This window comes from Carcharhinus amblyrhynchos, chromosome 30 (genome assembly GCF_965287045.1).
Source record: "Carcharhinus amblyrhynchos chromosome 30, sCarAmb.v2.hapA, whole genome shotgun sequence".
Lineage (NCBI taxonomy): Eukaryota > Metazoa > Chordata > Chondrichthyes > Carcharhiniformes > Carcharhinidae > Carcharhinus > Carcharhinus amblyrhynchos.
In genome coordinates, this window is record NC_137353.1 from 10970587 (window position 1) to 10995270 (window position 24684).

Below are 24684 nucleotides of genomic sequence, written 5' to 3' on the forward strand. Positions count from 1 at the left end.
GACTCCAGAGCCACAGCAATGTGGTTAACTCTCAATTTCCCTCATGTAACGAGGGATGGGCAATAAACGTTGGCCCAGCCAGCGACACCCACGTCCCACAAACGGAGAAAAAAAGTGCATTTGACCTTCAAGGAGAGACGACAGAGTGTTTTCTTTAGAAGGTTGAGGGGGGACATGATTGAGGTGTGTAAGATTATGAGGGATATGGACAGAGTGAGTAGTGAGCAGCTGTCACCCTGGGTTGAGGGGTCAATCACGAGGGGACAGAGTTTTAGGGTGAGGGACAGGAGATTTCGAGGAGATTTAAGAAAAAGTGGTTTCACTGAGAGGGTGGTGGAAATCTGGAATTCATGGCCTGGGAAGATAGTGGAGGCCGGAAACTTTACAACCTGTAAAAGATGCTTGGATGAGTAGTTGAAATATTATAACATTCAAGGATATGGACCAAGTGCAGGCTCGATGGGCAGAATGGCCTCATTCTGCACTGTAGTGGTTCTATGATTCTAAGAACATGGGATTAGCACGCCGTTAGTGGTAGTTGTTATGGGTGCAGACTCGATGGGCCGAAGGGCCTTTTCGGCACTGTATGACTCTACAAGGGGAAGTGTTGTGACCAAGTGCTGATTGTCACCTTTTCCCTGCGCTTGTCCTGAGCCCTGCCGACTGCTTCTCTTCTCCCTCGTACTGGACTGGCTGGAGTGGCAGGAATCGTAGTTGGAGAGTGTGCTGGAGGGCGATCCCATGTCGAACCTGGCCTGCTGCTGTGACGAGCTGGTGGTGTTGGGGGTAGACATTCCCGAGTCGATCTGCTTGTATTCCAGATCTATGGACGGGTCCCGAGACAAGACCCGATGCTCCACACTCTGAAAGGAGACACAAGGTAAAAATAATTCCTAATAACGTACACAGTTTGCATGGTTGCTTTCATCCTTTCCTCAGTGCGCTCAGTTACTCCTGCCAGGGTTTAATTCCTCATGTTGGGGAGGTGATAGCCCAGTGGTATTATCACCTGACTATTCAGCTAATGTACTAGGGACCCGGGTTCGAATCCTGCCACGGCAGAGAGTGGAATTTGAATTCAATAAAAATGATCTGAAATTAAGAATCTACTGATGGCCATGAAACCATAGTCAATTATCGGAAAAACCCACCTGGTTCACTAATGTCCTTTAGGGGAAGGAAACCTGCCGTCCTTACCTGGTCTGGTCTACAGAGCCACAACAATGTGGTTGACTCCCAACTGCCCTCTGGAATGGCCCAGCAATCCACTTCCTTCAAGGATGACTAGGAATGGGCACTAAATGTTGGCCCAGCCAGTGACCCCCATATCCCACAAATCAAAAATAAAAAATGCCATCTAATCCACATGGATACACTGGGCAGAGTTTTACAGCCTCACTCGAACGAGACCAGAAAGTCCCACCCAAGTTCAGCAGGCATCTCCGTTGTCCGCCCCTCACCCTGCTCCGATTCCGTGGCAGGCGATACAATTCCGGCAACTGGGCCATTCCAGAGGGCAGTTGAGAGTCAACCACATTGCTGTGGCTCTGGAGTCACATGTAGGCCAGACCAGATAAGGACGGCAGATTTCCTTCCCTAAAGAACATTAGTGAACCAGACGGGTGTTTTTCCAACAATCGACAATGGTTTCATGGTCAGCAGTAGATTCTTAATTCCAGATATTTTTTATTGAATTCAAATTCCACCACCTTCTGGCAGAGTTTTAAGTAGAAAAGGGATCCACTAGATAGCTGCCCAGACAGGGAAGCGGAATGCTTATCCCACTGAATGGTGACCAGGAGTGGGAAATCCGGGTTGGTTTTAATATGAGTCGCTCTGAACCAGACCCACTGCTGCTCACACCAAGTTCAAATCAACTAAGTGAGCACAGGCCGGGGTTTGACCCTGGGCCTTCCTGAGCGGAAACCCAGGAATCAAACACATATTTTGTCAATTTATTCACCAAACATGTTCCTAATATATCCATCATTAAGAGAATGAGCAGTTAGTTACAGTGCTTGAAAGCATAATATATAAAAGCCCTATATATTATGTTGGCGCCATTTTCAACTCTTAAAAACAGCAAGCTGTCTAAACATATGCACGGTGGCACAGTGGTTAGCACGGCTGCCTCACAGCGCCAGGGACCCGGGTTCGATTCCGACCTTGGGTCACTGTCTTTGTGGAGTTTGCACATTCTCCCGTGTTTGCAAGGGTTTTCTCCAGGTGCTCTGGTTTCCTCCCACGCTCCAGAGATATGTGGGTTAGGTGGATTAGCCGTGCTAAAGGTATGGAGTGATGGGGAGAGGGCCTGGGTGAGGTATTCTGTCAGAGTTGCCGATGGGCCGAATGGCCTCATTTTGCACGGCAGGGAATCTAGCATATAAAACAAAATCAAATAAATTAAGAATAAAATCAAAATACCATGGACGCTGGTAATCTGAAATAAAGACAGGGAATGCTGGATGAACTCAGAGGTCTTGAAAAAAGGCAAAAGCAAGATGGCTCCAGAATGAGGCAAGCTGTGCCCAGCATACCCTCTAATTCTCTCTTCTGCTCTCGTTCTGTGCTTTTAAAACTCTATTCTGCCTCTTTCAAACTCTGTAACAATGCTCTAGTTCAATCTCTTACCTTCTCTGCTGCCAACAGACTTTTGAATGGATCTATTTCACATTAAGTTGATCTTTCACTACACCCTGACTATAAGATCATAAGACATAAGAGCAGGATTAGGCCTTCTGGCCCATCAAGTCCGCTCCGCCATTCAATCATGGCTGATATGATTCTCATCCCCATTCTCCTGCCTTCCACCCGTAATCTCTGATCCCCTTATTGATCAAGAACCTATCCACCTCTGTCTTAAAGACACTCAATAACCTGGCCTCCTCTGTGGCAATGAGTTTCAGAGATTCACCACCCTCTGGCTGAAGAAACTCCTCCTCATCTCAGGTTTAAAGGAGTGTCCCTTCACTCTGAGGTTGTGCCCTCGAGTCCCAGTCTCTATATCCTAGCTGTGACTGTAACACTACATCCCGTTACTTTCCTTCTCAATGAACGGTATGCTTCGTCTGTATAAGCGCGCAAGAAACAATACGATTCACTTTATCTCAGCACGTGTAACAATAATATATCAAATCAAATTGAATTAAGGAAGGCTCCGAGGAGAGAGTTAACTGGTGGGATGTCCCAGTTCCCACCCAAGTCTGTCTGATCCCGCAAAAATGGCCTTTAGCCCATCACATTCCCCGTGGTGCATCCTGCCATGCTACAGAAAATTCCTATCATTATTTCAAATCCAATATGACTCTTATTTCAGAAATAACATTCTTAAAGTTTATTTATTAGAGCCGCAAGTAGACTTACATTAACACTGCAATGAAGTTACTGTGAAAATCCCTGAGTCGCCACACTCCGGTGCCTGTTCGGGTACATCGAGAGAGAATTTAGCACAGCCAGTGCACCTAACCAACACGACTTTCAGGCTGTGGGAGGAAGCCAGAGCACCCGGAGAAAACCCATGCACAGTCACCCAAGTCGGGAATCGAACCTGGGTCCCTGGCGCTGTTAGGCATCAGTGCTGACCACTGTGTCACCATGCCACTGTAAATATGAATAAGCTAAAGGTTTTTTCACCACAATTGGCATCTCAGAAGTGCCTTACAGCCGACACAGCCCTTCTGGAGAGCAGTCACTGTTGTGATGCAAAAAAAGCGGCAACCAATTTGTGCACAGTAAGTTCCCACAGATGGCAACGTGATCATGACCTGATGATGTGTTGCTGGGTGATGTTGACTGAGGGATAAATACTGGCCATGACATTGAGGATAGCTGAACAGACCCAAGACAGACCTTACACATCGAGTATCTTCATTTCCAATCTGACCACAAAATACTGAAGCGGGTTTGAAATTAAAATCTGCCCAAGCCTTACTGCAGTTGGAGTAACGGTCGGAGCCTCCGGGTTTGAGAGCAGCTGGTACCCCAGCCAGGAACTCAACAACTAGTCAATGTGGGCTTTGTTACGGGGCTGCGATCTGCCTGAAATCATTACACTGCACAGTCACTAACTTGCACAAACACGCCTCGCTCTTGCAATCTGAAGATTTCAAAATGTTTAAATCGAGAGTCCCACGTTTCCGCCGGAAAGACACAAAGTCGACCTACCTTTTCCAGTGTCCACTAAACTATTTCCAAAAAGTGCCACCATCTTCACTACCCCAATAAATAGTTCAGACAAGAATTGCTTACGTTGCCCATAACTTCCTGAATATTGAAAGCTTGCAAGAGAAATTGTGTTCCTTTGCAATCTTGTGTGGTCCAAGCTGGAGTTAGAGCTTCCATATATATGTGTGTGTGTGTGTGTGTGTGTGTGTGTGTATGTGTGTGTGTGTGTGTGTGTGTATATGTCTGAGCAAAAGCCACAAGCACCTGTATATCCTCAGGAAGCGCACATAATGTTCTCTCAGGGATTCATGGCAAAATAATTAGGCCTTTTGTTAGCAGTTTTTTCAGATGCCACATGACCAGCTCCACTCATTAACACCCTCACTGCCGAGGCTATCACACTTTGCACAGAACGGACTTTAATCGTTTGTTTTCTTTTTGGCCAATGCTACCAGGCTGCTTAATTCTCTCATCCACCCCTTCAAAAAAACTTGGCTATTTCAATTGGCCAGTGTGAAGAACGGTTCTGTTCTCCACCGTGCACTCAGTGTGACCCTTCTCCTTACTTCAGCTCTTTGTGAATGCCACAATCGAACTGTAAACTTGGCACACTGGCACTGAGTGCCATGCTGCTCTGCATGCTAAAACCTTGGAAAGTCTTTAAACAAGAAGGGCTAACGTGCCCCATCGAGGACTCTGCCTCTTTTCATCTTCAATGGCTTTTGCTGGGCAATGATTGTGGGGGTGGCAACTGCTCCCCACCTCCAAAGCGAGTACCAAATGGGCAGTCCTCAACTTTATCATTCATTCAAGGGAAACCAGCATTTATTATTCATTCAGAATTACCCTCGAGAAGCTGGTGGTGGCAGATTAGTAACTGAATGACTGTAAATTGGGAAAGGGGAGTGTGCAGCAGGACCTGGCTGTCCTTGCTGAAGGTAAGCATGCAGGTGCAGTGTAAGACCATAAGACATAGGAACAGAATTAGGTCACCCCGTCCATCTGCTCTGCCATTCAATCATGGCTGATTTTTTTTCTCATCCCCATTCTCCTGCCTTTTCCCCATAACCCCTGACCCCCTTATTAATCAAGAATCTATCTATCTCTGTCTTAAAGACACTCAATGACCTGGCCACCACAGCCTTCTGCGGCAAAGAGTTCCACCGATTCACCACTCTCGGGCTGAAGAAATTCCTCCTCATCTCTGTTTTAAAGAATCGTCTCTTTAGCCTGCGGTTTGGCCCTTCTGTTCCAGCAGGTGGTAAAGAAAGCAAATGGTCTGTTGGCCTTCATTGCGAGAGGTTTGGAGTACAGGAGCAGGGATGTGTTGTTGCAATTACACAGGGCCTTGGAGAGGCCACACCTAGAGTACTGTGTGTAGTTTTGGTTTCCTTTTCTGAGGAAGGATGTTCTTGCTCTCGAGGGAGTGGAGTGAAGTTTTACCAGGCTGATTCCGGGGATGGTGGGACTGATGTATGAGGAGAGATTGACTAGGTTAGGATTGTTTTCACTGGAGTTCAGATGAATGAGAGGGGATTTCATAGAGGCTTATAAAATTCTAATAGGACTAGACAGGGTAGATGGAAGGAGGGTATTCCCGATGGTGGGGGAGTCCAGAGCCAGGAGTCACAGTCTGAGAATACAGAGCAAACCATTTAGGATGGTGATGAGGAGAAATTTCTTCACCCAGAGAGTGGTGAGTCAGTGGAATTCGTTACCACAGGAAGTAGTTGAAAGGTTGAATGTATTCAAGAGGCGGCTGGATACAGCGCTCAGAATGGGATCAAAGGTTATGGGGAAAAAGCAGGATTAGGCGATTGAGTTGGATGATTAGCCAAGATCGTGATGAATGGTAGAGCAGGTTGGAAGGGCTGAATGGCCTCCTCCTGCTCCTATCTTCTATGTCTCTATGTCTGTGGTGTAGAGTGCTGTTAGGGAGGGAATTTCAAGATCGTGATAGAAGTTAGGATGGTGAGTACTTGGAGGAAGACTGAAGTTGGTGAAGTTGGTGTTGTTCCCACGTGCCTGCTACCCTTGTCCTTCTAGATGATGGCGATTGTGGGTTTGTAAGGTGCTGCTTTAGGAGCTTTGTTGAGTTCCTACAGTGCATCTTATGGATGGTGCACATTGCTGCCACTGTGCATCAGTGCTGGACAGAGTGAATGTTTGTGGAAGGGCTGCCAACTAACTGGGGCTGCTTTGTCCTGGATGGTATTGAACTGTTGGAGTGTTATTGGAGCTACATCCATCCAGACAAGAGGAGAGTTTTCCATCAGACTTGTGTCACATAAATTGCAGACAAGCTTTGGGAGCCAGGAGAAGAGTTATTCGCTGCAAGATTCCTAGTCTCTGACAGTATTACTGCAGCCACAGTATTTATATGGTTCAGTTCAGTTTCTGGTCAGTGGTAATCCCCAGGATGTTGATAATGGGGGATTCAGTGATGACAAAGCCACTGAATGCCAAGGAGTGATGATTAGATTCTCTTTTGCTGAAAATGGTAGTTGTGTGGCACAAAAGTTACTTGCCACTTGTCAGCCCAAGCCTGGTCTTTTTCCATAAGACATACACTGCTTCAGTATCTGAGGGGTCACGAACGATGTTGAACATAGAACATAGAACACGACAGCACAAACAGGCCCTTCGGCCCACAAGTTGCGCCGATCATATCCATACCTATCAGGCCTATCTATAACTCTCGATCCCATTAAATCCCATGTACTCATCCAGAAGTCTCTTAAAAGACCCCAGCGAGTTCGCCTCTACCACCACCAACGGCAGCCGATTCCATTCACTCACCACTCTCTGAGTGAAAAACTTACCCCTAACATCTCCTCTGTACCTACTCCCCAGCACCTTAAACCGGTGTCCTCTTGTAGCGACCATTTCAGTCCTGGGAAATAGCCTCCGAGAATCCACCCTATCTATACCTCTCAACATTTTATAAACCTCTATCAGGTCGCCTTGCATAATGTAATCTTCAGCAAATTTCTCCACTTTTGACCTTATGATGGAGGGAAAGGCATTGATAAAGCAACTGAAGATGGTTGGACCTTAGACACTAAGCTTAGGACAGCGATGTACTGGAGCTGAAATGATTGACTTCCAACAACCACAACCATCTTCCTTTGTGCCAACTCCAACCTGCGGAGAGTTTTTCCCCTGACTCCCATTATTTCAGTTTCACCAGGGCTCCTTGATGCCACATTCAGTTAAATGCAGCTTTAATGTCAAGGGCAATGTCCCACATCTCTGTTCAGCTTTTTTTATACATATTTGAACCAAGGTTGCAATGAGGTCAGGAACTGAATGGTCCTGGCAGAACCCAAACTAAGTGTCCATGGGCAAATCATTGCTAAGTAGGTGCCACAGAAACTGGAAACTAGAAGCAGCAGTAGGCCATTTGGCCCTTCGAGCCTGCTACACCATTCATTTTGATCACAGCTGAACATTGAATTCACTACCCTCATCCCCCTTTCCTCCCACATCCCTTGATCTCTTTAGTCCCAAGAGCTATATCTAATTTCATCTTGAAATCAGACCACATTTTGGCCTTAACTACATTCTGTGGTCCTGAGTTCCACACATTCGCCACTCTCTGGGTGAAGAAATTTCTCCTCACCCCAGTTCTAAAAGGTTTATCCTTTATCCTCAAATTATGACCCCTAGTTCTGGACTACCCCACAACTGGGAACACTCTTTCCGAATCTACCCTGTCTAACCCTGTTAGAATTTTATAAGTTTCTATGAGATCTCCTCTCACTCTTCTAAACTCCAGTGAATATAATCCTAACTGATTTAGTCTCTCCTCATATGACAGGCCTGCCATCCCAGGAATCAGCCCAGTAAACCTTTGCTGTACTCCCTCTACAACAAGGACATCCTTCCTCAGACAAGGACACCAAAACTGCACACAATATTCCAGATGTGGCCTCACCAAGGCCCCATATAATTGCAGTCTTTTAAGGAGCAGTTGAGCAGAGTGCAGGACAGGCATGTGTTTGTGAAAAGGAAGAAAAAGCAGGATTCAGGAACCATGGATGACTAGGGAAATTGTGAGTCTAGTCAAAAAGAAAAAGGATGCATAAATGAGGTCTAGGCAATTAAAAACAGATGAAGCACTTGAAGAGTACAGGGAAAGTGAAAGGAGCTCAAACAAGGAGTTAGGAGGGCAAGAGGAGGTCAAAAAATGTCCTTGACAGACCGCTTTAAGGAGAATCCCAAGGCATTTTATAAGATATTAGGAACAAGAGGGTAGCTGAAGAAAGAGTTGGTCCACTTAAGGATGAAGGAGGGAAAAGGAAGTGGGCGAGATCCTCAATGAATACTTTGTATCGGTATTCACAAAGGAGAGGGACACAGTGATGGATGGTGTCTTGGAGGGGTGTGTGAATCCTTTAGAACAAGTCATCATTACGAGGGAGGAAGTGTTAGGTAAGTTAAAAAACATTAAGATAGACAAAACCCCAGAGCCAGATGGCATCTATCCCAGGTTACTGAGGGAGACAAGAGATGGGCCTCTAACAGGAATCTTTGCTTCTTCGTTGGCCACTGGTGAGGTACCAGGGGATTGACCACTGGTGAGTTACCAGGGGATTGAAGGATAGCTAATGTTTTCCCTTACATTAGGTTAGCAAGGTTAACCCGGGTAATTATAGACCAGAGAGTGTGACATCGGTGATATTGCTGGAGAACATTCTTAGGAATAGGATCTACACACATGTGGAATTGGATGGTCTTGTTAGCAACAGACAGAATGGTTTTGTACGAGGGAGGTCATGTCTCACTAATTTAGTTGAGTTTTTTGAGGAGGTGGCAAAAATGATTGCTGAGGGAAGGGCTGTGGATGTTGTCTACATGGAACTTAGTAAGGCATTCGACAAGGTCCCTCACGGCAGACTGGTGCAAAAGATTAGATCTCATGGGATCGGGGTGAACTAGCCAGGTGGATTCAGAACTGGTTTGGCCATAAAAGACAGAGGGTAGCAGCAGAAGGATGTTTTTCTGAATGGAGGTGAGTAACTAGTAGTATTCTACAAGGATCACTGCTGGGGCTCTGCTGTTTGTGATATATATAAATGACTTGGAAGAAAATGTAGCTGGTCTGATTAGCAAGTTTGCAGATGATACTAAGATTAGCAGAGTTGTGAATAGTGATAAAGGTTTTCAGAGGATACAACAGGATATAGATAGACTGGGAAATTGGGCTGAGAAATGGCAGATGGAATTTAATCTGGACAAATGCGAGGTGATGCATTTTGGTAGTTCCAATTAAGGTGGGAGCTATAAAATAAATGGCAGAACAATCAGGAGCATAGGCACATAGAGAGATCTAGGAGTACAGGTGTGTACTTGCTTTTAGCGACTGATGCACAAGGACACCAAGGTCTCACTGAGCATCCACCTCTCTCAATTTACACCCATACAAGTAATAATCTGTCTCCCTATTTTTGCGACCAAAATGGATAACCTCACATTTATCCACATTATACTGCATCTGCCACACAGATGCCCACACACTCAGCCTGTCCAAATCACACTGAAGTATCTCTGCATTCTCCTCACAGCTCACCCTCTCATCCAGCATTATATCATCTGCAATTTTGGAGATAATACATTCAGCTTCCGCTTCCAAATCATTAACATGTACCACTTGATAGAACTGTCAACGATCCCTTCCATCATTTTACTGATGACTGAAAGACTGAAGAGGGTTTAATTTGCCGGGTTAGACTAGTCCTGCTTTTTTTGTACAGGGCGTATCTGGGCAATTTTGCCAGGTAGATGCCAGTGTTGCAATTGTACTGGAACTGCCTGGCTGGGGCACATTGAGTTCTGGAACACAAGTCTTCAGAACTATAGCTGAAATATTGTCAGGGCCCAGAGCTTTTGTAGAGCCCAGTGTCCCCAATCCTTTCTTGATATCATGCGGAGTGAATCAGCTTGGCTGAAGACTGACATCAGTGATGTTGGGGACCTCTGGAGGAGGCCAAGATGGATCATCCATTCGGCGCTTCTGACTGAAGATTGTTGCGAATGCTTAAGCCTTATCTTTTGCTGGGCACCTCCATCATTGAGGATGGGGAGGCTTGTGGGGCCTCCTCCTCCAGTGAATTGTTTAATTGTCCACCACCATTCATGGCTGGGTGGGGCAGGACTGCAGTGCTTAGTTCTAATCAATTGGTTGTGGAATTAGTTCTATCTATTACTTGTTGCCAATGTTGTTTGACACACAAGTAGTCCCTGTGTAGTAGCTTCACCAGGTTGACACCTCATTGCTTAGAGATGCTTGGTGTCCCTGTTAGCATATCCTCCTGTACTCTTCATTGAACCAGGTTCATCCCCTATCTTGATGATGATGGTGGTGTGGAGATAGACTGGGCCATGAAGTTGCAGATTGTAGCTGAATCCAATTCTACATCTGCTGATGGCTCACAGTGTATCATGGATGCCCGGTCTTGAGTTGTAATATCTGTTCTAAGTCTATCCCATTTAGCACAGTGATAGTGCCACACAACAGAATGGAGAATACCCTCAATGTGAAGACAGGACTTCGAAATTTACAAGGTGGCCACACAGACCAATACTGTCATGGACAGATGCACCTACGACAGTCAGGTTAGTGAGGAAGAAGTCAAATATGGTTTTCCCTCTTATTGGTTCCCTGAGCACCTGCAATAGTCTAGCAATTATGTCGTTTAGGACCCAGCCAGCTTGGTCTGTGGTGGTACAACGCAGCCGCTGTTAGTGATGGGCACTGCAGTCCCCAGTGCAGAGTACATTCTGCACTCTTACTATCCTCAGTGCTTCCTCCAATTGGTGTTCAATGTGGAGCACTGATTCAGCAGTGCAGCAGTGATGGGGGGGCAGGGGGGGGTGGCATTGGTTATCAGTGTTAGGAATTTAGGGAGCTAACAAAATGTTAACTGTTGAACTTCGGATGAAAACAAACTAACAAACAAGAATGTGTCCAGAAGAATAATGAGACGCAATTTGCCGAGTAAAAAAATTAATAGGCGTCCAGAGAAATTGAGGTGCTCTGGTTTCCTCCCACAGTGCAAAGATGAGCAGGTTAGGTGAAAGTGGCCATGTTAAATTGCTCCTTAGTGTCAGGGGGCTTCACAAAGTAAATGTATGGGGAAAAGGCCTGGGTGGGATTGCAGTCGGTACAGACTGGATGGGCTGATTGGCCTCCTTCTGCACTGCAGACTTCTATGACAAAGGATAAACAAAGGGGGAATGATAAATTTGTCATCTAAACTGGAACCGCGCTCTTTTTTGTGGCATTAATCACAGGAACTCCCTCATAAATATGTAAATACACGAACTTTGCTCACCATGTTCTCGACTGTCTTGAGGTACTTGGCGCATTGAGCGTGTCCATTGTACTCGGCGAGGTCTGTGGATGTTTGGCCATCGTGGTCACGAACAGCCAGGTCGACACCGTTGACCACTAAGATTTGACAACACTGGTGAAACAAGAGGAATAGTAAGTACTTCCCATATCTGTCGCAAAGAAAAGCAAATGCTGCTGCTTTGGTCACAACGTGTTGCTTGGTCATTCTCCAAAGTAGACAACAATTACAATTTCAGTCAATGAAATGAAGCTGGTAATGCTGAATATTGTGAAGTACACATATTGTGTACTTGTGGTAACAGTGTCAGGACATGTTTGTGTCATTTTGTACATGCATTCTTTCTTTCATGATTAAGGGAACCTCCCTCCATAAGAAAGCTTCTATTATTTCCCTTTCTTAACAAGCCTTTCCTCTCTTCTTCATTTTTATGCTTCTAAACAGTACACTTACACCCTCTTCCTTTCAAGGGGCACATTCACTGCACCATCTTGTCCTGTGGGCCAGGAAAGCGATGGTCTACTGACAGCTGAGCTAATGTTCTGGGTTCGAACCCCACCAGGGCAGATGGTGGAATTTTAATTAAATTAAAAATACCTGGAATTCAGAATTTACTGATGACCATGAAACCATTGCCAATTGTCAGGAAAACCCATCTGGCTCACTAATGTCCTTTAGGGAAGGAAATCTGCCATCCTTACCTGGTCTGGCCTACATGTGACTCCAGAGCCAGAGCAATGTGCTTGATTCTCGACTGCCCTCCAAGGGCAACTAAGGATGGGCAATAAATTCTGGTCCAGCCAGCGACCCCCATGACCCGAGACTGAATTTTAAAAAACTTCTCTGGTCTCACATGGTCCACTGCCAGCAAGAACGGAGAATTTGCCAGATATGTAGCAATCGTGCTCACAAACAGCCAGGTTGACACCATTGACCACAAGGGTTCCACAACACTGGTGAAACAAGAGGAATTGTAACTCTCCGTTCACTGCAGTCAGACCGGAGAATCCCAGCTGTGGGTGAGATCAGAGAATTCCGGCCACAGGACCTGATTTTCCAGCCACGCTGCACAACTCAACCAGAGCAGCGGGACGGGATATTTCAACGCGAGGCTAAAAATGGGAATCATGGCTGAATCCGGCCTGCATCTGATCTTCCCAGGCCATTTCCACAGAAATAATTCCTACATTTTAATGCTATTATTGAGCCTGGGACACGATTGTGATGGGGGCGGGTTTGTGGAGAGGGGTTAGCGATCGGGGGGTTCTACGGGGGGGTGGGGGGGTGCTGATGCCCACGCGGGAGAGGGGTTGACAGTTTGCCACATGCTGTGTACACTTGTAGACGTGTACTTGTGTACAGGAGATCAAGGAACGTGCCTAGCAGTCTGCACTTGGCCTTCTCAGCGAGCTTAGACTACCAAAAAAGATTGACGGAGTTTGGGAAAATTGCGTGGGGTAGCTCGCTGATAAAACCAGAGTGAACAATCCGGTTTTCAGAATGCTGTGACGCTTAGAATTTTTGGGGGATAATTCCTCCTGTGGTCTTTTTTTTAACCCCTCTAACCTGAAACATATTTAAGTTTAAAAGTGTCATAAGTAGGCTTACATTAACACTGCAATGAAGTCAGTGTGAAAATCTCTGTGATGCCACACTCTGGCATCTGTTCGGGTACACTGAGGGAGAATTTAGCACGGCCAATGCACCAAAACAGCATGTCATTTGGACTGTGGGAGGCAACAGGAGCAATTGGAGGAAACCCATGCAGATACGGGGAGAACATGCAGACTCCGCACAAACAGTGACCCAAGCCAGGAATCGAACACAGGTCTCTGACGCTGTGAGGCAGCAGTGCTGATCACTGTGCCACCATGCCACCCTAAGTCCTTGTCTCCCTCAATATTCCCTTTCCATCCCTCTGCAATCTAGAATCTTTTAAAATGTAAGAGCGGTCTCCCTAAAATGTTACTTTTGGATCCATCTCATCTCTCGAAATATCGTGGTGTCCCCCAGCATAACTGATGGGTCCTTACCAAGCTCTCAAAAGCATGTACTGTTTCGTTGTTGAATTATGGTTTGAAAGACAGAAACACATTTGCATATTATTACACAAAGGATTTTCCATCCACTGTTTGTGAATTAAAAGACTGAAGCATGAATGAGTCCCTTGGAGGATATCCTTACAGATTGTTTGTCATATACAAGCAGATTAATTGATTAAGTGACAAATAGTGCACAAGGGTGATAGAATGAAATGGCACAAACATGTTAATTTTGGGCTTACCTCAAATAAGTTCAAGTTTGAGGTTTTTTTTAAGTTTATCTCTTAGTGCCTCAAGTGGACTTACATTAACACCGCAATGAAATTACTGTGAAAATCCCCTAGTTGCCACACTCCAGCACCTGTTCGGACACACTAAGGGAGAATTTAGTACGGCCAATGCACCCTAACCAGCACATCTTTTAGACTTGGAAGGGAACCCAAGCAGACAGAGGGAGCAGACTCTGCGCAGAAAGTGACCCAAGCCAGGAATTGAACCCGGGTCCCTGGCGCTGTGAGGTAGCAGTGCCAACCACTGTGCCATTGTGCTCCCCTAAGTGATAAGGCTGAAGATGCCTGCTACCTATCCAATCAGCTGTTGTAACATAACAAACACATTCATGGCTGGGTTACCAAGAGGGACAAGGGGCCCCGTTACAATATCTTCTGTTCCTCATTGCGCTTTTTCATTGAAAAAATAAGCCAATCGACCAATTATATGAAAACAAATGCCACTTTCTCATGGGGGGAGGTTTATTCTTTTGTGGAGGATCGGGATTGAAGTTCAAATCGATCCTGGGGAATTATTTCCTAGTTTTAACACTCAGTACTATCACCAAATTCTCTCAGATCAAGTACTCAACTACTCAGATGCAGAATAAACGTCTTGTGTTGCCCTGGATCAGAAAATCCACCATCCACAATCCTGACTATTCCGGTGTCCATCAGCCTCCCCTGGAGTTTTCCAGGATAATGGCTCCTGGGCATCACTGACTCACACAGTTCGACCATTACTGGTGATGCCACTGACTGCCTCGACTCAAAGATCAAGAATTTTCTCTGTGAAACTCGCCACCTCTTTCTCTCTTGCTCTCCTCGCTTTAGATGTTCCTTAAAACCAACCTCCATGACCAAGCTTTTGATCACTGGTCCCAAGCTCTCTTTCTGTGGTTCAGTGTTAATATTTGTTTATTAATCGTAGTGCAAAGCATGTTTTACGACTACATCTTTAGGTAAATTCAGGTTGTTATGGTAGCATTGGGCTGACAGGTGACTGTTTCTCTCAGGAATGTCTTGTTTGCTCAAATTATCCACAGAATGTTCAGCCAATCTTTTCGGCAAATCAAATAAACTGAGGGATAAAGTATAAAAGGGAGTCCTTTAAAGGGAGGGTGGAGGGGGGGAGGGGGAGGGTGCAGAGGGGACTGCCTGAAACAAAAAACGTGTCAAGGACGCTTCAGCTATCAAACCAAAATGTGATTAAAGAGGTCAATAATATATCCCAGTCCCTGCAGTGCCCCACAAGCACGGAAGGCCTCAGTGGCGTCCATGGACACTGCACGCTCCCTCTTCAGGGACACCCGGCCGTGAGTTAACCAGGGATACATGGGCAGACAGTCGGATCTAACGACTCCCTCAGTCACCCACTGCCTGGACCTGTTTATGGCAAGCTCGGCCAGACCCAGGAGCAGGCGCACGAGGAGGTCCTTCCACGCCACCCTCCCGTAGGTGCCCGTAGATAAGGAGCGTGGGGGCTGAAGTGCCAACTAAATAGAATGTCCAACTAAATAGAATGGATATGGTCCAAATTGTTCCATTTCAAAAGAATGCAGATGCCTGTAAGTCTAGCTGGTTGGAATGGTACTGACCACACTATGGGTCACGTCCTCCCACTAGATTGGAAACACATTCAGCACAGGCGCAATGAATCCCAAACCAGGCTGCCATGAGATTCCACCAGGTGACTCATGCTAAAGTCATGTTGTGTCACGTGACTAAGAAGCGAGTTGCATTGTGCCTCGTGTCTCATGTGCAGCTATGTTTGTTCCTCACCAAAATGATACCGGATGATCCATATCCCTTACTGAATTTACAATCAGCATCTATGTCCACCACCAGCTCCGAGCTTTATCTGACAGACTATTACAGGGATGTAGCATTCTCTGGATGCTTTATAACACACTCTCTGACATCTGTTCCCAGAAAACAGTCGGTCCCCAAGTGTCTCCCCACCTGGAATATTATGTAACTCGAATCTGCCCAATTACGGAATTGGCACCTGTTGCCGTGGGACACGATGACAGTCATTTACAAGATCACAGCAGGAAGTAAGAGACAGGAAGAGAGAGAGAGAGAGATGCAGGATGACACAGATGTGCGACGCTCACCTGCTGCAGGCTGTAAAATAGGAGTTTTCAAGGTGCAGGGAGGCCTAGGGGACTACAAAGTGCTGTGCCATCAGTCTTATTAAAATAAGGAACATCTCTGAGTTTCACTAATTTGCTTCCTCTGCAACAGGAAATGCCAGTACCGGCTGGGAATTTAGTGCAGGCTCCAGCTTTTCTGGCTGTGGTCACTTCTGTATAGTTGGTCAAACAAACAGGGACGCACAGAGGTCCCAGGCATCATCACAGGATCCCTGGTTGGACACTAAGAGTCAAGTATCTTTGTTCTTGAACAGGTTGTAGCTCTAATTCACTCGAATGATACCAGGGCTATAAGGGGTTAAATTACGTAGGTATTCTGTGTTATTATATTTTAATTATGGCTTTGTAATCCTGAATAAGGATGTATTTGGGCAGCATGGTGGCACAGTGGTTAGTACTGCTGCCTCACTGCGCCAGGGACTAGGGTTCGATTCCCAGTTTGGGTCACTGTCTGTGTGGAGTCTGCATGTTCTCCCCGTGTCTGCATGGGTTTCCTCTGGGTGCTCTGTTTTTTACCCACAGTCTGAAAGACGTGCTGGTTAGGTGCATTGACCATGCTAAATTCTTCCTGGTGTACCTGAACAGGCGCTGGAGTGTGATGACTAGGGGATTTTCACAGTAACTTCATTGTGTTAATGTAAGCCTGCTTGTGACACTGATAAATAAAATAAGTAATTAAAAGTATCCTTGATGGTTGATTGTGGCAGTGTTGAATCTGGTCAGGGACACACCTGAGTGTCCTTTGAAACACTTCGAGTGGGATTGTACGACCTCACTCTTCCCAAAACCATAAAATCCTGTCCGAGGTCAACGGACCTTTCCATGTTCTACCCCTCACTCGCTCCGATTCCTGAGGTAGGCGGGGTACTAATATTCTGGCCACTGTGTTAGTATAATGATTTTTAGAAGATCATGACTGAAAATATATCCAGTATTTAACTGACACTCAACAATCTGTTACTCTACGCTTCGGTGTGTTGCAAAACTTACCTCGAGCTCCCCATTCTCTGCAGCATCGTGTAACGGGGTACCGCCCCAGTTGTCTGTGACGATCTCACCTCCGTGTAGCAGTAGCCAGCTGAGAACCTTGGCGTGGCCTCGACTGGCAGCAAAGTGCATTGCTGTGGCCCCTTCATCATCCTGGTCCAACAGACTGATGTCCGAAAAGCTCACCTGTACGGAGAAGATGGGAGCAAGCGTCAGCTGGCAAAATGATCCAGAGAAAAACAATTTGTCCACCGTATAAATGCGATAAAATTACAATATCATTGTCTCTTGTTCACTCGCTGGTTGGCTGCTAAAGATAGAATGGTCAGAATCTTTGATCAGTCCCAAGGGTTTTCACTGGAGTTTAACTCTGGGCCTGCAGTAACCACGAGACAACACAGTAAACATTACTTTATGTTTCCTTTTCCAAAGTCACTCCTTTCCCTCATTCCAGGTTTCCCACAACAATACCGAACAGATTAAGTCAAGAAGGAAAGCAAACGGATGCCGAGATCTAAACCTGTGGCTGCCGACAAACAGCCTTTTGACTGCACAGGAGTGGCATGTGTGGTGTTAATCAACCTTCCAATGTATCCTTCCTCCACCCAAAGGAAGTTCCTGGGCTTCATCGATTGATATCAGGCATCTGGCCAGTTATAGGCAGGAACTAATGTCCAATCATCCCACAGCACCCGCTTTGCTCTTTCCACTCTCTCAGATAAGGCTGAGGGAATCACACAAGTGGAAGTTGTTACTATCTTTGACCCTTTTAAATTGCTCCTTCCAGGGAAATGCAGTGCCAGGGGCCTGGGATCAATTCCAGCCTTAGGCAATTGTGTAGAGTTTGCACATTCTCCTCGGGTCTGCTTGGGTTTCCTTCGGGTTCTCCGATTTCCTCCCACAGTCCAAAGGTGCGTGGGTTAGATGGATTGGCCATGCTAAATTGACCCTAGTGTGAGGAGCATAAGCAGCGTAAATATGTGAAGTTATGGGAACAGGACCTGGGTGGGATTGTGGTTGGTGCAGGATCAATGGGCCGAATGGCCTCCTTCTGCACTGTAGGGATTTTATGATGTTCACTCTCAGAGTTCAATACCAATTTGCCTTTCAACCTATAACCCTCTTTGCTTGAAAAAGCAATAATCTGGATCAAGAGCTCCTCTTCAAGCAGTGACTATAGCATTATGCATTTCAAGAATGGAACAGCATTTCATTGAGGAGAGGTCTCCTGTTCAGTCCCTCATGGTTGTACTTTTAAATCTGTCCATGGCATCACCCCACTCCATTTCTGCAAACTCCAGCCTCAGTGCCCTCCTCCCAACATTCCATGTCTCCAGCTTGCGCCATTTGTCAATCTAACTTCCTCCATCCACCCATCGGTGGAAAAGCTCTCAGCTGCCTGAGCCACACCTTCCAGGATCCTCTCCTTAAACCTTTCCCCTCCCTCTTCCTTTGAAAACCTTCAGTCACTCCTTCTAATTTCAACATTCTGGGCTCAAGATACATTTCCCTTCCCAGAGATGCTTTGGAGGTCGGGTGGTACGTTGAGGAGCTGGGCTGCCAGAAGCTCCGGGTTTAAGTCTCACCCCAGGACTTGATGGCCAAGGAAGATGTATTCACAACACAGCCAAACAAATTGAGTAACAACTTGTAAAATCCTTCCAACAGATGAACAGTGAGATTGGGAGAGATTGCTGGTCAGCCATGTGATGGAAAGAAATGAGTAGACTTCGCTATCATTATCCATAGCCCCAAACTACACCATGCATGTAAAAGTATAGGTTATTACAATCACTTAGGCTCCTTGGTGACCAGCTAGCTCAATTGGCTGGATAGCTGGTACAGATCTGATTGGTGCCAATGGTATGTAGTTCAATCCCCGTTTTGGCTGGAGTGGGTTCTGGACCTATTGTCTTGCCCTACCTATGCTGGAGATCACAGTGTTGTATCATTGAACCCCTATATTGCAGAATGAGGCCATTCAGCCCATCAGGTCCCCAGTGACTCTCTGACAAATCATTCAACCAAGGCCCACCCCCCACCCTATTCCTGTAACCCTGCAGATTTACCCCACTAATCCCCCTAACCTGAGGGGTAATTTAGCATAGCCAATCCAACTAACCAGCACATCCAATTAATCTTCCTGTGAGAAGAAACTGGAGCACCCAGAGGAAACCAACGCAGTCATGGGGAGAACTCCACACACAGACAGTCACCCAAGGCTGGAATCGAACCCGGGTCCCTAGCTCGGTGAGGCAGCAGTGCTAACCATGGTGCCACCGTGCCACCCTGTAGGATGAAGGTTGGACCTGTCTTTAGGCAAAGAACAGAGGAAAAAGAAGACAGAAGTTTTGGAACATGCTTTCCTTTAAAGGCATCATATCATGGTTGGTATATGCATTTCACTGAAAATTCATCTGGATATTTTTATGAAGATCCACAACTTGGAACACCAATCTGGAGGAGTACAAAGCTGGACAATTTGTGGTTGCGCAGTTATTCAGTCCAATCCACCCCACCCCAGCCAGATTCTCCAAGATTGCAACTTACCAGCCAGACAATTACAGTATTGTGACCCATCTGTGCTGCCGAATGGAGTGCGGTCATCCCATCATTGGCTCGTATGTGTGGATCTGCCCCACATTCTTCTACAAGGTATTGGACAGCCTCCAGGTGGCCTTCTTGGCTAGCCAAGTACAGGGGAGTGGCACCATTTTTCATTTGTGTATTTACAACGCTGAAAGGAAAAGAAATAAAGGTTATTTTACAAATTTCTTTGATATGGTCATTAAAATTGAGGTACAGACTGTGGCCATTCAGCCCAATTTGTCATGCCACGCAATTTCACATTAAAGCTTTAATCCTTTTTCATTTCTCCTGAAGTTGTAATATTGGAAATGTGAAGTCTTTATCTTATTACTTCTTAAACACTGTGATTATGGTAGCTGCAACAGTTATCATTATTCATTGAAGTTACTGTGAAAATCCCCTAGTCGGCACACTCCAGTGCCTGTTCGGGTACACTGAGGGAGAATTTATCATGGCCAATGCACCTAACCAGCAGGTCTTTCAGACTATGGGAGGTAATCCAGAGCACCCAAAGGAAACCCACACAGATATGGGGAGAACATGCAAATTCCACACAGACAATGACCCAAGCCGGGAATCGAACCTGGGTCCCTGGCTCTGTGAGGCAGCAGTGCTAACTACTGTGTCACCATGCCATCCTTTCCAGGAAGCATTTGATCAGATGCCACATCAAAGATTGTTGCTAAAATTAAAATCTCATGGTGTAGAGCAGTGTAACATATTGGAATGGCTAAAATTGGCCAGCGACCAGGAAACAAAGAGTAAGCATAAATGGGTAATTTCCCCGTTGGCAGGATGTAACACGTGGTGTGTAACAGGGGTCAGTGCTGTGGCTTCAGACGAGTATGGGAGCTGTGTGAGGAGCATGGCTGCTCTGTAGACCATGAGTTTGGTCTTGGATTTAAGATCTTGAGCTTCGAACACTGTTCCTCAGGCGCCTGAATGGCATTATCTAGCTTTCCTTTAAATGTATCGATGGTATTTGCTATACTCACTCTGCTCCATATTCTGAGCAGTCTCTAAGCGAAGGAGGTGCTCCTGATTAACCTGTCTCTTTCTCATCAGGTTATTTAATTATTGAGGGAGCATTTGTGGTGATACGTGCGTCGATTCCGGATGGGCGAACGCGATGTAAGGGGGAAGTGCCGGTTAAGTTGGGCAAGCAGCCCATTAAATCAATTGAAATGCATGCAAATATATTTAAATGACTGTCACGCCCATTTCAGAGATGGTCCCAATCGCAGCCATTTTCAGGCCTTGGTAAAGGGGAAACCGGCGTGAAGGCGGGCACAGATCACGCTTCTCATTTCATTCCCAACTTTACCAAGTCTGCATACCCGAAAACGGGTGCAACTTGATGGTAAAATCAGCCCCATGTTTCTGACACAATGACCTCCAACTGAGACGCAGCATTAACCAAGCACTCAGCGCCTATGATTCAGAGCAACTCTAATCTTCTTAAGCATTGCAACAGACACATTCTCAGCTGGAGATGAAGAACATTCCAGATGGCCTGGATTAGAGAGATTCTTTTACCTGCTGCCACGCCAGGTAAAGTAAATCCATAAACTCACCAGCATTGAGGCCCTTGCTCTCAACACACCTTGTCCACATTGAGATTCCACCTCCCTCTCCAATAGAATTATAGAAACCCTACAGTGCAGAAGGAGGCTATTCGGCCCATCGGGTCTGCACTGATAACAATCCCACCCAGGGATTGTTCCCACAACCCCACACATTTACCCTGCTAATCTTCCTGACATTAAGGGGTAATTTAGCATGGCCAATGCATCTAACCCGCACATCTTTGGACTGTGAGGAGAAACTGGAGGAAACCCACGCAGACAGGGGGAGAACGTGCAAACTCCACATAGACTGTGACCCAAGCCGGGGATCGAACCCAGGTCCTTGGAGCTGTGGGGAGCAGTGCTAACCATTGTGCCGCCCTATGAGTATACCTGAAACGAAAGGACTCAACCCTACAATTAGAATCATCAAACAGAAGGAGGCCTTATTTTTATTTATTCTTGGGGTGCAGGCGTCACTACCTGGGCCAGCATTTATTACCCACCCCTCACATTGCTGTGAGTCTGGAGTCACGTGTAGGCCAGACCAGGTAAGGAAAGCAGATTTCCTTCCCTAAAGGAACCAGATGGGTTTTTTTTTTAACGACAATCAACAATGGTTTCATGGTCATCATTAGATTTTTAATTCCAGATTTGTACTGAATTCAAATTTTATCATCTGCTGTGGTGGGATTCAAACTGAGTCCCCAGAGCTTTACCCTGGGTCTCTGGATTATTGGTCCTGCCACAATACCACTATGCCACTGCCTCCCCATCATGGCCCACCTTGTCCATGCCAGCCTGAGGAGCACCCAGGTTTCACCAGATTAGTTACGGTAGGACACGCAAACATTACCGTTCAAAATAAAAGCACAATGGGCTGAATGTTTTAACAGATAGAGCATTAGTTATCGTACCTTCTGATAATGAGCACAAACCTTTCAATTATTCAAGACAGTAACGGAAATCTGTTGCACTCTGAAACTGTCTCTCATTGTGAAGGAGCAATGACCCCTACACTGGCCCCATTCAAGCAAAGCTGCAGCGAAGAGATCTCACCGTTCAGAATAAAGGACTCAGAAACATGTGCTGAATTGGTTCCCTTGTGAAATAAACTATACATAACTGGGACACTAAGCCACCAGTAATAGTACAGATTGAACGTTTGCTACCTCTCGATAACCAATCACTAACAACACTGAATGATCAATCCATTACAACACTCAATCCATCACGTACATCATGGCACAGTGGTTAGCACAGCTGCCTCACAGTGCCAGGGACCCGGGTTCAATTCCTGCCTTGGATGACTGTATGTATGGAGTTTGCACATTCTCCCTGTGTCTGCATGGGTTTCCTCCCACACTCCAAAGGTGTGCAGGTTAGGTGGATTGGCCACGCTAAATTGACCCTTCGTGCCTGGAGGATCAGCAGGGTAAATCTGTGGGATTAGGGGGCTAGGGCCTGGGTGGGATTGCTGTTGGTGCAGACTTGATGGGCCAAATGGCTTCTTTCTGCACTGGAGGAACGCTGTCATCAATTTGTTCAAGGAAACAGAAAAATAGAAACATAGGAAATAGAAGCAGGAGTAGGCCCTTCGAGCCTGCTCTGCCATTCATTTTGACCATGGCTGATCATCGAATTCAATATCCTGATCCCCCATATCCCTTGATCCCTTTAGCCCCAAGAGCTATATCTAATTCCTTCTTGAAATCACACAACATTTTGGCCTCAACTACTTTCTGTGGTAGTGAATTCCACAGATTCACCACCCCCTGGGTAAAGAAATTTCTCCTCACCTCAGTTCTAACCGTTTTACCCCATATCCTCACACTATGACCCCTAGTTCTGGGCTCCCCCACCACTGGGAACATTCTTTCTGAATTTTCCCAATCATGTTAGAATTTTGTTAGTTTCTATGTGATCCCCTCTCATTCTTCTAAGCTCCAGTGAATATAATTCTACCCAAAATGAATGGCCAGCTTAGCTTCATCACTGATTGGTCAGTCGGTGGCAGACACTGATTGGTCAATCAGTGGTGTGCACTAATTGGTCAGTCTGCAAAAGATAATGATTGGTTGGTCAGTGCTGTGACTGACTGATGATGGCCACTAATCAGTCAGATACACTGACAGTCTTTTATCCCTCTCACCAGTGGTATTGAATGATTCATCAATCAGTGAGTCTGCTGAAATGCAGCTAAACTCACTGAATTATTTACAATGTGTCTTTAGTTATTAGCTTATGCTGCACTTAACCTATAACAAAGTCAAATGGATTGGTGTGGATTAACGTGATTCAGTGTAGATTCAGTTACTACAGGTAGTATACGTGCTCAAGACTTACAGCATGAATAAAAATAGCAGAAAAGGTAAGGAGAGAAGGCTGTACTGTTATATTCCACACTGTTTAATCTACTCAAGGGAAAATTATTGCATCAAGTTATATGTAAATGAATGAACCTGGTGATGAACTACTACTCTATTAATAGCCATTTATAATTTGGCTTGTAATACTGGACAGCATGATGGCACAGTGGTTATCTCAGTATGATAACACTGTGTCTAGTATGTTGTTATCGTATCTCAGTACGATAAACTCTATCTCAATATGATGACACTATCTCAATATGATTACACTGCACCTTAGTATGATATTACTATATCTTAATATGATAACACTGTATCTCAGTATGATTACACTATCTCAGTATGATATTACAGTATCTTAGCATGATATTACTGCATCTCAGTATGATAACACTGTATCTCAGTATGATATTACTGTATCACAGTATGATAACACTGTCTCTCATACCTCTGTATGATAACACTGTACCTTAGTATGATAACACTGTATCTCAGAATGATATTACTGTACCATAGTATGATAACACTATCTCAGTACGATAACACAGTAACTCAGTATGATAATACTGTATCTCAGTATGGTAACACTGCACCTTAGTATGATAGCACTATTTCAGCATGATATTACTGTACCATAGTATGATAACACTGTATTTTAGTATGATAACACTGTATCACAGTATGATATTACTGTCACTCAGTATGATAACACAGTATCTCAGTATGATAACACTATACCTTAGTATGATAACACTGTATCTCAGCATGGTATTACTGTATCTCAGTACGATAACACTGTATCTCAGTGTATTACTGTATCTCAGTACGATAACACTGTACCTCAATATGATATTACTGTATCTCAGTACAATAACACTATTTCAGTATGATATTAATGGATCTCAGTATGATAACACGTATCTCAGTATGATAACACTGTATCTCAGTATGATACTACTGTACCATAGTATGATAACACTGTATCACAGTATAATATTGCTGTATCTCAGTATGGTAACACTGTATCTCAGAATGATAACACTGTACGTCAGTATGATAACACTGTACCACAGTATAATATTACTGTATCTCAGTATGATAACACTGTATCTCAGTATGATAATTCTGTATCTCAATATATTATTGTATCTCAGCATGATAATATTGTATCTCAGTATGATGACACTG

At 45.3% G+C, this 24684-nt stretch overlaps 1 protein-coding gene across 7 annotated transcripts in view; it reads right to left on the minus strand.

Annotated features, from left to right (window-relative positions):
• Window positions 1–24684, minus strand: part of espn (espin) — a 161988-nt gene that overhangs the window by 97899 nt on the left and 39405 nt on the right. For all 7 annotated transcript variants that reach the window (XM_080215478.1, XM_080215477.1, XM_080215476.1 and 4 more), the window contains exons 3-6: window positions 19524–19710; window positions 16977–17159; window positions 11502–11633; window positions 632–863 (exon numbers count right to left, since the gene is read on the minus strand). In XM_080215478.1, coding sequence (XP_080071604.1) covers window positions 632–863; window positions 11502–11633; window positions 16977–17159; window positions 19524–19710 — 734 coding nt within the window. The remainder of the gene's footprint in view (window positions 1–631; window positions 864–11501; window positions 11634–16976; window positions 17160–19523; window positions 19711–24684) is intronic.